General features: G+C 51.9%; 1 protein-coding gene across 2 annotated transcripts; it reads left to right on the top strand.

Annotated features, from left to right (window-relative positions):
* The first annotated feature begins 4,388 nt into the window (after nucleotides 1-4,388).
* Nucleotides 4,389-10,997, top strand: Wnt10b (Wnt family member 10B). 2 transcript variants are annotated; one of them, XM_021184083.1, is made up of 5 exons: nucleotides 4,389-4,804; nucleotides 5,662-5,775; nucleotides 5,884-6,146; nucleotides 8,206-8,579; nucleotides 9,796-10,997. In XM_021184083.1, the coding sequence occupies exons 2-5, from the start codon at nucleotides 5,702-5,704 to the stop codon at nucleotides 10,252-10,254; spliced, it is 1,170 nt and encodes a 389-aa protein (XP_021039742.1). In that variant the 5' UTR covers nucleotides 4,389-4,804; nucleotides 5,662-5,701; the 3' UTR covers nucleotides 10,255-10,997. The 2 variants fall into 2 exon arrangements, with proteins under 2 accessions (XP_021039742.1, XP_021039743.1); XM_021184084.1 differs by lacking the exon at nucleotides 4,389-4,804 and having other exon boundaries at nucleotides 5,702-5,775; nucleotides 8,206-8,291; nucleotides 9,796-10,254.
* The last annotated feature ends 3,150 nt before the right edge of the window (nucleotides 10,998-14,147 follow it).

Raw genomic sequence — 14,147 nt, 5'->3', positions numbered from 1 at the left:
TTGCCTTGGTAATGGTGTCTGTTCACAGCAGTAACACCCTGCCTGAGAACTTTCACACATGTACCTTTCTTGATCTATGGTGGTGGAATGCAGTCTAAAAGACAGGGAAACCCTATTATCTATGAGCACCGCTGCTGAAGTGGGAACAGAGAGGAGAGAATGGCTGTCACCATGATGCACACTCAACAACCCCTCACACTAATAATAAATAAAATAAAAATGAAAATAAGATGAAAAAAATATATAGGGCAGAGAGAAATAGAGGAAGACACCCCCCCCCAACCTCTGGCCTTTGCATGTGCTCACACACGTATGTGTACATGCACACACACACACACACACACACACACATATGAATCTTAATTTTAAATTGTGTATCAACCTTGGCTTATCTGTTCACACCTCATGTGAGGCCATCAGCAAACCCTGACTCACAGTCTGTAAAGTACACATCTCCAGCTTTTCCCTTCCACCCTACAGCCTTCTCTCCAACTGCAGTTCAAACCATCCTTTCTGAAAACGAGGCTGGCCCAGGAGTTAAGAGACTATACCGGCCTTACAGAGGACCTGATTCAATTCCCTGCTCCCACTTCAGGTAACTCACAGCTGTCTGTAACTCCAGCACCTCTGGCCTCCAAACACAGAACCGAGCACAAGCAATTTTAAAAGTCAATAAATAAAAATTAATTTCCCTGATCACATCTTTCCAATAATTCCTTATCTCACTCCAAACCCAAAATCTTGACAGTGACTACCAGGCCTCTCCAGGTCTGACCCTGTTCCTTCTTAGGTCTTCAGTTTCACAACCAACCAAATTTTCCCTTGTGAATTACTCCTTTATTGATCTTTCTGACCCTTTTTAACATACCAAGCATGTTCCTTTGCCAAGGTCTATGTACATTTCTGTCTTTTGGAATGTTCCTCCTTTAGATATCTTGGGGTTTTGTTGTTGTTGTTGTTTTGTTTTGTTTTGAGGCGGTCATACTATATAGCCCAGGCTGGCCTGGAATTTACCATGTATACTAGGCTAGCCTCGTAGCCTGGAATTCCCTCAGCTCCACTTGTCTTTACCTTTCTTGTATTCAAACTAAAAGCAAGGCCCATGAACTGCCTGTCACTCCTAGCTCTGGCCTCAAATTATTTTTTAAAATTATTTATTAGATTTGTTTTTCTTTGTAGTTCAAATGTTTTGCCTGCTCACATATATGCGCACCACACTCATACCTATTGATTCCCAAGGAACCAAGGTTATGAGTGGCTGTGAGCCACCTTGTGGGCGCTGGGGAATTGAACCTAAGTCTTCTGCAAAAGCCACAAGGGCTCTTTGCTGCTGATCTGTAGATCTGCTCTCCTGGAATTCTTGATCTCCCTCTCTCAACTTCCTTATTCTAGGTATATGGGACAGGGGGCGGGCGGCTCGCTGTCACTTTTGGCTACAGTTAACTAAAGAATTGAAGTAGAAGCTCTGTAGCAAAACACAGGCTTTGGAATAGATCTAGGAGGGAGGCGGTGGGGGAGGGTGAAAGCTTTGCTTAGACGTTGGGATCTAGAGAGAGAGAACATTGGAGCAGAGCTCTGAGTTCTTGGGCAAGCCTTTGAAGCCCAGGCAGGCAGCAGGCGCTACCCCCTCGGGCTGGGAGGGTGTAACCCATCCATCAACCTATAGTAGACAAGGGGGTAACATTCTGTCTTGGGTGATTCAGAAGACTCCTTGGGGCTACTCCTGAATGGGGGGGGGGAGGGGGGCTTCTCTGGAGTCCAGTAGTTCGTCTGCAACATCTCTGGCGCCTCTGGGTGGTGGCCTTCGGTGCTGCAGTGGAAGACCGGTGAGGTGGAGGGAGGCGCACAGCTGAGCTCACCGCCGCAGGCGCATCCATCCCTCCAGGGCCTATAATTTGGGTTCCCTGGGCTGGCCACCCCTATCAGCGGCTTAGCAACAGATGAGTCACCCAAGACCCCAGCCAAGGCAAACATCAGGGGAGGGGAGGGGGAGGAGATTCCCGAGTGTAGCCCGGCTTTAGCCACCGCCTCAGTTGCTTGATTTCCCCATCTCCAGAGGTTCCCCACTCTTTTATTTGACACTCCCCGCCCTTCAGGGCCTCGTTGTTCTTCCCACAGTGTTTTGCTACACGCCCCCCCCATCCCTGCGAGGGTCGGAGGGGCCTTCCACTTTTCTCATCAAAAGGAAGATGGGCCAGGTTGCTCTCATTTCCTCCCTGCAGTGATGGCAGCCCCCTTTTCTTCCCCCTCTCATCTTGGTCCCAACCCTTGTCAAGGTCTCTCTGGTTCCTGCCCCTCCCCTTTCTTGGAGCTAGCTGCGTGCTTGGGGTATTAGGCAATGGGTGTGCACCCGCAGGCCTCTCCAGGCCCCGCCTGTCCCACCGCCCTTTAGCTGCCTGTGGGTCAGTGATCAGGCCAGACGGTCGGCAGGAGGGCACCCTCGGCCAGCTCAGGCCACCCACTGCCTGCCTGTGGCCTCTTATCAAAGAGCAAGACTTCAGAGAGGCGAGAGAACAGCGGTATGAGTTCTTAGGTTTGGGACAGTTCAACTTGGGGAGCCCCCAGGTCAGTAAGAATTTGAACCTCTGGGCTCTAATCTTCCTTAGCCCCTTCATCATCATCATCATCGTCGTCGTCGTCGTCATTATTATTATTATTATTGTCGTTGCTGCTACCGTCGTCATTATCATCATCACCAGTTTTAGAGATAGGGTCTCTTTACATAGCCTGGCTGTCCCAGAACTCACTACATAGTAGACCAGGCTGGCCTTGAATTCAAGGAGATCCACCTGCCTCTGCCTCCCAAGTGCTAGGAGTAAAAGCATGGCACACACACACACACACACACACACACACACACACACACACACACCTACCTGCCCCAGCTTGCCCTAGTTCCTTCTTGACTGACTGAATGATAGAACTAGGAGGTAAAGATAGCATTAGGGACAAATAGGAACAAGACAAAATCCAATGTGTGAATGGAACTGCAGCCACAGGGAGAAACGTGAATGTCCATGAGATACTGATGAAGGGTCTGCTAAATACCCTTCCAGGGGCCTGGGTGAGTCCCAGGCTGACAGGCAGGAGAGAGGATGGGCACTGATAAGGATCCTGGGTTCTGGAGTAGAAGTTACTGAGACAGTGCTGGTCCATCTCAGAAGTTATACATGGTTTGGCCTTCTTTCCCTAAATGGGAAGGAGCTCTTGGGCTGCCTTTTCCCTACTCCAGAGGTGGGGGACTCAGAAAGAGCACCCCCTCCCTGTGGTCTAGCTTAGGGCTCCAGCACCCTCATCACCGAAGCACTCAACAGTAACCCCAGATACCTAACTTCCTTTGGACTAGATACCTAGCCAGGATGCCTCTTCAACACAAGGCAAGACTTGCAAGAATGTAGACCAGGGGCTGGCTGCCCAGCCTTGCTGCTAGCCACCACCAATGAAGAGGTGGTTGTGGCTGTGGGTACCAGCCCTGTGCTTCTGTTTCCTTGGGGGGTCGGCAGTGGATCGATGTGCCTTGGGTGCGTAGGGCCAGTCATGCTGTGCTTGGGGCTGCGGTCTGGCAGGGGCCAGGGGGTGGTGGGGGTGGTTGGGAAGCCTTGAGGCCCCTCTCTGGCAAAAATAGTCCGCAGTGGTTAGAGCTAGGAGGGTGAGTCAGGCGGGAGTGCGGTGGCGCCTAACCCCTTCACTGCCGCCAGAGCTCCGTAGTTTGTGCCTTTGCCTGGGCTCACCCAGGCCAGGTTCTGTTTTTTCCCCCGCCCCCCCTCCCCCGCTGTCCTGAAGTTGGGCTCACTTTGGAATCCTCTCAGGCCTCCCTCAGCTCTTGTGCAGCAAACGCGCGAGCGTGGAGCATGCATTTGGGTTATCTCAAGCATTCATCCAGGAATTCCAGAGAGGAGACCCCTGAGATCTCCGATGCCTACCAGAGAAGGGAAGCATAGGGACTGACAGGAGGTCTTAGGAGCTACCCGAGCTTTTGACCAAGGCCAAATTCTGAGGCCAAACCTGAGCCCTCCCAAGGGGCAGGCGTAAGGCTCTGAGGTGGGCGGGAGCCAAGCCACACAGTGGCTCCTCACTTGCAGGCTCAGAGTGCCCTGGTGCGCACAGGCTCGTGGGCTCTTCAAGAGACCGTCAGAAACCCGAAGGTCGTCCAGATCCGTCCTCAGCGTGTCAAAGGAGCGCTTCAGTCACCCACTCTCGGTGACAAACGGAGGCAAAGGAAAACGATGAAAGACACTGTCATTGGGACCAGATCTTGGTCCCTTGGGGTCACCTCACTCTCCCTACTACAGCCTCGGGAGACCCCGGAGCAGGTGAGTGGAACTCCGACCACTTGCCCCTGGAGCGGGGCTAATCGTGATCCCGGCGTCCTGTGTGTGTGTGTGTGTGTGTGTGTGTGTGTACACACACTCTTGGGGTGGGGGGAGCGGCTGCGTTCTCCTGGTCAAGTCAGGGGGTGGGGTGCGGGTGGGGTGGGGATGCCCCGGGCTCTGGGAGGGGCCGCAGTTCCGTCAGCTCCAGCAGAACCACCCGTGAGTTAGGTCGAGCAGAGCCAAAGCCCCCGGTGCTTCGTCGCGGGTTCGCTCGCTAGCTATCTGGATCACTCCCTCCCTTCTACCCTCCCTTCCTCCCGGCGGCCGCGGCGACGCCGGGGAAGCGGCAGAGAGGAGTGGCTGGGCGCTGGGAGAATGCTGCTCCGCCGAGGGGGCTGAACCTGACAGTTTCCCCATGGTTTAAGCCCCACGAGCCGGGCCCGAGTGACTCAACCGCGAGCCTTGTGGATCCTGCACCTGAACCGCTGGAGGTAATGGGGCGGGAGAGAACAGGGAGGGCAGAGACTAGACAGGCACGCGGGCGGTCAGACAAGACAGACAGACAGACAGACAGACAGACAGACAGGCAAGCGTCCCCCCTCAAGAGCACAGACACGCCGAGAATGCCAGATATAGAGATACCTACAGAATAAAGAAGTGCCTTCGGATTCAGAGGGCAATGAGGGGGTGGGGTGAGAATTGGGGTCGGACCCTTGGGGACTAGACGGTGTCGCACTGCAGAGGGAGCGTGTAGTTAGGAAAGGGGCGGGGGTAGATGGGGAATCTGTGGCCTTGGCGCAGGGCACCTGGTTTCCCTCGGGGGGCCTTTGCAGCCCACTTTCCCCCTGGTGGGAGCCGGGGCCGGGGAGTGGTTCCAAGAGCCTGACCTCGGACCCTTCTAACCTAGCTTGCCTGGTATTGCCAGCACGAGGAGGCGACACCCCTCCAGGTGGTGGGGAACCCCCTTCTAATCCCTCCCTCTAACCCTGTAAGGGCGGGCAGATCAGTCGTGGGGCCCACAGAGAGGGAGCGGTTGGTGAGGAGGGATCGAGGGTCTGAGAGAACCGGTCTCAAATGGGCATGTGAGTGTCCCAGGACCCTGCAGTCGTGTCTGGCTGGCTCGGACTCCAGGGGTGCTCCGGAGGGCCTCGAGCTGCTCGGACCCTTCCTCTTTGACGGGTTCCAGAACGCAGACACTGGAAGTCAAGGGGTGACTAGTATTGCACAGTTTGGGGAGGGGTGAGAAAAAGCTAGTGGGGCTTCATTGGTGGCGTAAGGAGCTGAAACAGAGCATCCTTCGGTCCCAGGGAGCCAATCTAGTCCTCATCAAATGTCCCTGTCCCCGCAGGCGCTGACTGACTCGCCCACCGGAGCCTCCGGGCTTCGACATGCTGGAGGAGCCCCGGTCTCGGCCTCCGCCCTTAGGCCTCGCGGGTCTCCTGTTCTTGGCTTTGTTCAGTCGGTGAGCGTTTTTTATTCAGTTCCAGGGGGAGGGAAAGCACCGATCTGGGTTGGGAGGGTGGGGATGGGGCGTGCGACTAGACCCCAGACCCTTGTCGCTTGTCCCCAGGGCTCTAAGCAATGAGATTCTGGGCCTTAAACTTCCCGGTGAGCCGCCGCTGACGGCCAACACCGTGTGCTTGACCCTGTCCGGACTGAGTAAGCGACAGCTGGGGCTGTGCCTGCGCAGCCCCGACGTGACGGCGTCCGCGCTCCAGGGGCTGCACATCGCCGTTCACGAGTGTCAGCACCAGCTGCGCGACCAGCGCTGGAACTGCTCGGCACTGGAGGGCGGCGGCCGGCTGCCGCACCACAGCGCCATCCTCAAGCGCGGTGAGCCTGACGGGGCGGCTGTGTGTGCTGCTGCCCAGGCGCGGGGGGCAGGCCGAGGCGCGCGGAGGCGGGAAGGGACCGGCTCACGGCTTCGGGAGGGGCCTCTCCGGGAATTTCCCCAGGAGCCGCGCTCAGCTAGATCTGGTCACCCGGCTGGGCCTCTGCCTGCCTGCCTGCCTTCCACCTGCGTCGCTGGCGAGGCAGCTGGGTCCCTGCTTCCCTACCCCAGGGCCTCCCTTTTCTGCCTCCACCTAATTCGGATCTGGGATGCACCTGTGAACAAGAGATGCCCCCAACCCAAGAAGCTTCAAACACCCCCCCAACCCCCTATTTTTCTCTCCCCTCCCTCTCCACCCAGACAAGTCCAGGCTGGTGTCCCCAGAGTCTCAGCGGGGGTGGGGTGACGCCCCCAACCGTTTAAGGGTTAAACCTGCTCCCCTAATTGCTGGGGTTCCCAGGAGCCAAAGCTGGGAACAAAGACCCTGATGGCTTTGAAGCTGGGGAGTAGCCCCCTCCTCTGTGCTGTGGGAGCCCCAGGTGTCCCTCACCTGAACAGGTGAGGAATGGCTGGAGGGCCACAAAACAGGTCACTGCTGGCCTAGTCTAGAAGGAATGGTCCGGGAGGCTCCATTGCCTCTCCCTATACTCAACTGAAGTTTACTCCCAGAGGACTAATGATCCACGGGAGGGGGCGGGGGGGGGTTCAGTCCAGGGATAGGATAGTGCTTTGGGGACTATGGGGTTAATAGGCAGCTGCCATCTGGAGGGGAATTCCCAAGACGTGTGCAAACAGCTTCACCCTTGGATGGTTGGGGGATCTTGGGGCTGGCCCTGGAGCCCTAGATTCCCGGGTAAGAGGGGCCTGGCCTCCAAACCAACCAACTGTCTTTCATCTTCTCAGAACTCTTGCTTGCAAGTGCCCTTGCTTAAAATGAAACGAGGGACCCCCCCCCCTCCTTCTCTGCAGGGCCTGATATAGTGGAAGGTTTTGACACCCAGATGGTGAGGATGTCTCTCTAAGCCTGGGAAAGATTTGTCATCCCAAGCCTCCTCCTCCTCAATGACCCCCCCCCCCCAACATAACAGAGAAGCCAACCTTTTAAAAGGGCCTTGGGGAAAATCACTCCTGACTTTCTCCTCCTCCCAGTATTTTATAAGGTAATAGCAGGTTAGAATAAACATAAAGGGCAAATATAAAACTAGAACTTGGGAAGGGGGTGGGCAGCTCCAGCATGCTAGGGGTTGTTACTGCAGTGGTAGATGGTAGTGTGGTTAAAAGACTCATTTAATAAGGTGAGGGAAGAACCCCCAAAGCCAAAGGTGTGCCCCCCAAGCTCCCTGCAGAGAGATGCAGAACTCCTGGAACACACCTTCAGAAGTCCTCAGGACTCTTTCTGAATTATCTCAAATCCAGAGGTCTCTCTAGGCCAGTGGTTCTCAACCTCTCTGGAGGGCTGAGAGGATATTCAGTCCCTGAGGGTTGACCTTGAGGGGTCAAAAGTCAGATATCCTGCCTATCAAATATTTATATTGTGGTTCACAACAAAATTGCAGATATGAAGCAGCAATGAAATAATTTTATGCAAATTATGGTCATCATAACCTGAGGGAACTTGTATTATAGGGTTATAGCTTTAAGAAAGTTGAGAACCACTGTCACACCCCAAAGTGACAGACTTACAGAGGCTTTAGTGGTATCCTGACCCATGGGTCTGAGGCCTGGTGTTATTTCTTGTCTCAGGATGCTGTCCCAAATCACTCAACTGATAAATGACAGAGTCAGGACTCAGAAAATTCTGACATTGGCTGCTGCTACTGGTGGTAGTTCACACCTATGCGCTAGAGAAGCTGAGGCAGGAGAATTGTCAAGAGTTCAAGGCCAGCTTGGGCTACATAGAAGATCTAATTGGAATTTTTTTTTTTTTTTTTTTTTTTTTTTTTTTTTTTTTTTTTTTTTTTTTTTGCTATTAGAGGGTGGCTGGTGTCTCTTTCTCAGCCTGCCATCTGCCTTCCCCCCTCAGCTCCCTGTCAACCTTACCCCAATCCATTTTCTCCCCAGGTTTCCGCGAGAGTGCGTTCTCCTTCTCCATGCTGGCTGCTGGGGTCATGCATGCTGTTGCCACAGCCTGCAGCCTGGGCAAGCTGGTGAGCTGTGGCTGCGGCTGGAAGGGTAGTGGTGAGCAAGACCGGCTTCGAGCCAAGCTGCTGCAGCTTCAGGCACTGTCTCGGGGCAAGACTTTCCCCATCTCCCAGCCCAGCCCTGTTCCTGGCTCAGTCCCCAGCCCGGGCCCCCAGGACACGTGGGAATGGGGTGGCTGTAACCACGACATGGACTTCGGAGAGAAGTTCTCTCGGGATTTCTTGGATTCCAGGGAAGCTCCCCGGGACATCCAGGCGAGAATGCGGATCCACAACAACAGGGTGGGACGCCAGGTGTGTGTGCTTACCTCGGCCTGGGTCTCCTTCCGGTTCGGAGACAGCCTTGCTGTGAGACAGCCTTGCTGTGTAGTACAGGCTAGCTTCAGATTTGGAATCCTCCCAGTCTGAGGGCTGGGGCTGTAGGTGTGGCCACCGAGCCAGGCTTTTCTCAGACTCTCTCCGTCCCTCCCTCCCTCCCTCCCTCCTAAAGAGAGGCCCCGCAGAGTAATGGGATGAGGTTTGGTGAGTGATTTTGTTACTAGCAAGCTTGTCGCTAGCAGTCACCCGAAATATGTTTAAAATCTATAGGAAGCTGCCTGGTGGCCTTTACCATATGTTAAGGCTGAGCTAGCATATAGTATCTTATTATTAGTTTTTTTTTTTTTTTAAACTTAAGGTGTATCAGTGCTTTGCCCGCATGTATAGGTCTGGGCACCATTTGTGTGTTTGGTGCCCTCAGAGGCCAGGAGAGGGCTTTGGACTCCCTAGAACTGGGGTTATTGTCTTTTTAAAAAAAATATTTATTTATTTATTTAATGTATGTGAGTACACTGTTTTTGTCTTCAGACAACACCAGATGAAGGCATTCATTCCATCCCATTACAGGTGGTTGTGAGCCACCATGTGGTTGCTGGGAATTGAACTCAGGACCTCTGGAAGAGCAGTCAGTGCTCCTAACCACTAAGCCATCTCTCCAACAGGGTTATTGTTGTGAGTCACCATGTGGGTACTGGGAATTGAACCCAGGTCCTCTGGGAGAGCAGCAGCCAGTGCTCTTAACTATCTGGTCACATCTCCAGCCCCTCATATACTGTATTCTATACAGTGCCTTGTACTTGGCTCACTGCATAGACATTGTTTTTTTGTTTTGTTTTTCGAGACAGGGTTTCTCTGTGTAGCCCTGGCTGTCCTGGAACTCACTCTGTAGACCAGGGTGGCCTCGAACTCAGAAATCTGCCTGCCTCTGCCTCCAAAGGGCTGGGATTAAAGGTGTGCGTGTGCCACCACGCACCCCGGCTACTGCATAGACACTGTTACAACAGCTGCCTTGCCTGACAGACTTTAGGACATTCTGGCCTTCAGACTCCATTTTATCCATGTTTATTCTGGAAAGAGCTGTTGTCTCCTTGTGAGCTAGTGATCAACGTAAATGCTTCCTTTCCGTTCCCTTCCTTGCTCTGTTCATTTGCACCCCCTCATCGCTCCCCTCTCTGTCACCCTGACGTTGTAGGTGGTAACGGAAAACCTGAAGCGGAAGTGCAAATGCCATGGGACTTCAGGCAGCTGCCAATTCAAGACCTGTTGGAGGGCAGCGCCAGAGTTCCGGGCCATCGGGGCAGCACTGAGGGAGCGGCTGAGCAGAGCCATCTTTATCGATACCCACAACCGCAACTCTGGAGCGTTCCAGCCCCGCCTCCGTCCGAGGCGCCTCTCCGGAGAGCTGGTTTACTTTGAGAAGTCTCCTGACTTCTGTGAGCGAGACCCTACTTTGGGCTCCCCAGGCACGAGAGGCCGGGCTTGCAACAAGACCAGCCGCCTCTTGGATGGCTGTGGCAGCCTGTGCTGTGGCCGTGGGCACAACGTGCTCCGGCAGACGCGAGTGGAGCGCTGCCACTGTCGATTCCACTGGTGCTGTTATGTGCTGTGTGATGAGTGTAAAGTCACGGAGTGGGTCAATGTGTGTAAGTGAAGGTGAGCCTCACCTAGGGACGATGACGAGGAGGAGGAGGAGCACTGTGTGAGGGCTGCTCTCTTTCAGCCCTTTGCTCGGATTTCTGTCTAGGGTTTATTATGGCTCCCGGAAGCTCAGATCATATACCTGAGAACAGCTCTGGGGGTGTAGGGTCAGGTGGAATCTGTAATGAGCAGCCTTTTGTGGGGGAAGTGGCCCCACATTCTGTTCTTAAACACTCGAATAGACTAAGATGAAATGCACTGTACTGTTAGCGTCTTCTCTACCTACAGGTCCCTCGGGCTCAGATTCCTACTTCCTTTGGATAGGGAGTCTATCTTTCTCAGGCCACTCCTCTTCCTCGAAGGATAACAGCAGGCATTGTGTGGAGTCAATAAGACCCATATATATATATATAGCAAGAGACCACCTCTTCCTATTTGTGGTTCTCAAACTCCTCCACTGCAGCCCAGAACCTCCTCTTATGGGACCTCGGGTGACAATAATGAGAGGTTTTCGGTTGGAAAAGGACAGAGTACTGCAGGGAAGCCTCAGACAGCTGTCTTGTCAGGCTCTTGGGAGGCTTCTCCTTCCCTTTAGTTGTTGAAAGGGTCTCTCCAAGGGAAAGGTTTTAGCCATAACTCTTGGAGGCCCCTTTTCCTTCTTCAGCAGGAAGGGTGGGAATGGATAATTTATTGTACTGAGATGTGTTCTTGGTTCCTGTTTGAAACTAAAATAAATTAAGTTACTGAACTACTGGACTGGCAGTGGCAGATGGTGATATGTCTAGCCACACTCGGGGTAGTAGCCCGTGTTTTTTTCTCTCTCTAGGTGAAGTCTACACTCCTGTACTCAGTGACTTTTTAATGTATATCCTGCTGACTTCCACAGAGGATTTGAAATGATGCTCAAAGACTGAGTTTAGGTTTTTAGTCTGTAAAAACCAAGGTGGACTTCTGGGTGTGAAGGACTTTTAGATTCAAATGTACATAGACGCTGTTCACCCCGAGCCCTCGGCTCCAGGGTCACCTTCATCATTACTCAGAACCAAAGCTGGTGCTTTCCCCCCTGTGAAGGGCTAGATGGTAGCTACACTAGGCTATTTATACTGTGGTCTCTATGTCGACAACTCACCTCCACCATACTTACGCAGTTCTGCTGTTATAGACCCCATATAGTTATGGGCAGGGGGTGAATGAAAGGAGACACAGACCTCGCATAAGTGGATGGGGATAGCTGTGTTCAACACAGCTCACAGAGTTGGTGTGCAGGGCCAGACCTTGCCCTCCAACTGTCACTTATTGAGCCCTTTGTTATACTACAAGGTCATGTCTGCAATGGGAGTTTCAGATCTTAAACTTAACAATTAAGTGGACAATTAAAGGACAGGTACTGTTGTCTCTAAATCCAAACCAGAGAATTGGGCGGGGTTTGGGGGGTGGGGGGAAGGATGTACATCAAGGGTGATGGAAAAAAAATTGAGAGGATTCCTATGCTCAAAATGCAAAATGTGTCGTTTGTCGGGGAAGGATCTCACGGTGTACCCCGGGCTAGCCAGGCAGTCAGTATGTACCCTAGGCTGGCTTCAGACTTTCCACTGTGTCTCATTCTCAAGTTCTGGGATTGCATGCAGGCCTTACCACACCCGGCTAAAAATTAGATAATTTTAGCAAAACTAGCATTCTCTGCCACTGAATTATTGGCATATACATTTTGTCTTTCTTTATTCAATGTTCCTTTTTTTTGTATTTAATCTGAGTAAAATAATTTCTTTATCTTTTCAATTTTTCTACATTTATTTATTTGTGTGTGTGTGTGTGTGTGCACATGCGAGTGGATGCAGGCATACCGTGGAACTCATATGGAAGTCATGGGACAACGTGCAGAAGGCAGTTCACCGTTTACCACTTGGGTTCCAGGGACTGAGTTTAGATCTTCAGGCGCGGTGGAACCATTCTGACCTGACCTGCTGCCCATCCCTTGTCTTTTCAGATATAAGTAGAGAGGCGAGATTTTTTTTTCTACATCTCCAATTCCTAGCCTAATGTCTTTGAAAAGAAGCACCTTTAAGATGCATTGTGGACAGAGGCAGGAGGACTTCTTGAAAAACAAAACAAACAAAGATGCAATGTGGAGGGGCTGGGGAGATGGCTCAGTGGTTAAGAGCATTGGCTGTTCTTCCAGAGGTCCTGAGTTCAGTTCTCAGTAACCACATGTCAGTTGACAAATGTCTGCAACTCCAGTTCCAGGGGATTTGACACCTTCACAGGGACATACAGGCAATGGCACCAGTGCACATAAAGTAAATAAATTGGGGCTGGAGGGATGGCTCAGTCGTTAAGAGCACTGACTGCTATTCCAAAGGTCCTGAGTTCAAATCCCAGCAACCACATGGTGGCTCACAACCATCTGTAATGAGATCTGATGGCCTCTTCTGGTGTGTCTGAAGACAGCTACAGTGTACTTAGATATAATAATAAATCTTGAAAAAAGAAAAAGTAAATAAATTGCCTGGTGCGGAAGCTGACTTAGGCAGAGCCCGATGAGTTCAAGGCCAGCCTTGTCTATAAAGTGAGTTCTAGGACCTCCAGGGCTATTACACAGAGAAACCATGTCTCTAAAAGATAGATAATAGATCTTTTTTATTAAAAGATGCAATATGGACAAAAGACCTTTCAGAGCACCTGCACATTTGGGGGCTATAAGATGCTCCCAGGGAAGCTGGAGGTAGCACCTGCTGCTTTTGCAGAGGGCATGGATTCAGTTCCCAGCACCCACATGGTGGCTCATAACCATCTGTAACTGCAGTCCAGGGGTTCTGGTGCCCTTGTCTGGCCTCTGCAGGCTTCTGCACAGCCATGGCTCAGAGACATATGAGGGCAAAACACTAATACAGAAAATCAAAAAATATATTTTATTTAAAAAGGCCAAAATCATGCTTCGAGGTAATGCAGAAATAGCTCCCTATATTTCTCTAGGTGATAGGTTATCTGGTGAGACAGGACCAAGGGGACCATGAGGACTGTTGGATCATGGCAGTACTCCATGGTGACATCACACCTTTTTAGTGTGGGAGGCCAGGTATCGTGGAACTCAGGAAGCAGAGACAGGCAGATCTCTGTGAGTTCAACAAGGCTAGCTTGGTCTGCAGAGTCAGTTCCAGAACAACCAGGGCTCTATAGAGATACCCTACCTCAAAAAACAGAAACAAACAAACAAACAAACAAAACAACCAAAAAAGTATGGGGAGGGAGGGGGTTGGGGAGATGGCTTCTTGGTGTAGAGTGCTTGTTGCTCTTGCAGGAGACCTGGGTTTGATTTCTAGCTCCCACAGTTGGGCAGTTCACAACAGTCTTTAACTCCAGTTCCAAGGGATTCAATACCCCATTCTGACCTCCAGAGGCACTAGGTATGCACGTGATACGCAGACATAAATGTGGGCAGAACATTTATATAAGCAAATAAATCTTTAAAAATTAATATATATATATGCATATGTGCATGTATATGAGTATCTAGAAGAGCGTCATGAATCCCCTGGTGTTGTGCGCTGCCTGGAATGGATGCTGAGAACTGAACTCATGTCCTCCTGAATTCACCCATCCTTTCGGCTCCATGGCAACAGCTTAGCGGGAGATGTCAGACACCTGCTAACCTAATGTGTGAATGAGGAGAGGGAGAAAGGAGAGGGGACTGAAGTAAGATGGACTTGGATACAACCGAGAATAACAGGGAACATCCAGAGTGCAGATGCCTTCCCTCTAGGAAGAGGCCTTCTCCAGATGGGGCTGTGGCGAGAGAGAGAGTCTTTTAACTTTCCTTTTCCCTCCCCATCGGTCCGGTCCCTTTGCCTCCCTCTCTTTCCTAGCTTTTCTTTCCATAGCATGCACGCTCTGTGGCCGACTTAAGCC

Source organism: Mus caroli, chromosome 15, assembly GCF_900094665.2.
Source record: "Mus caroli chromosome 15, CAROLI_EIJ_v1.1, whole genome shotgun sequence".
Taxonomy (NCBI): domain Eukaryota; kingdom Metazoa; phylum Chordata; class Mammalia; order Rodentia; family Muridae; genus Mus; species Mus caroli.
This window is presented reverse-complemented; position numbering and strand designations above follow the sequence as displayed.

What these genes read in the sequence shown, in the direction of transcription:
- Wnt10b (XM_021184083.1), top strand. Translation starts at nt 5,702, where the DNA reads ATGCTGGAGGAGCCCCGGTCTCGGCCTCCGCCCTTAGGCCTCGCGGGT. An exon ending in TTCTTGGCTTTGTTCAGTCG is followed by an intron (nt 5,776 to 5,883) that starts GTGAGCGTTTTT and finishes GCTTGTCCCCAG; the next exon opens with GGCTCTAAGCAATGAGATTC. An exon ending in CAGCGCCATCCTCAAGCGCG is followed by an intron (nt 6,147 to 8,205) that starts GTGAGCCTGACG and finishes TTTTCTCCCCAG; the next exon opens with GTTTCCGCGAGAGTGCGTTC.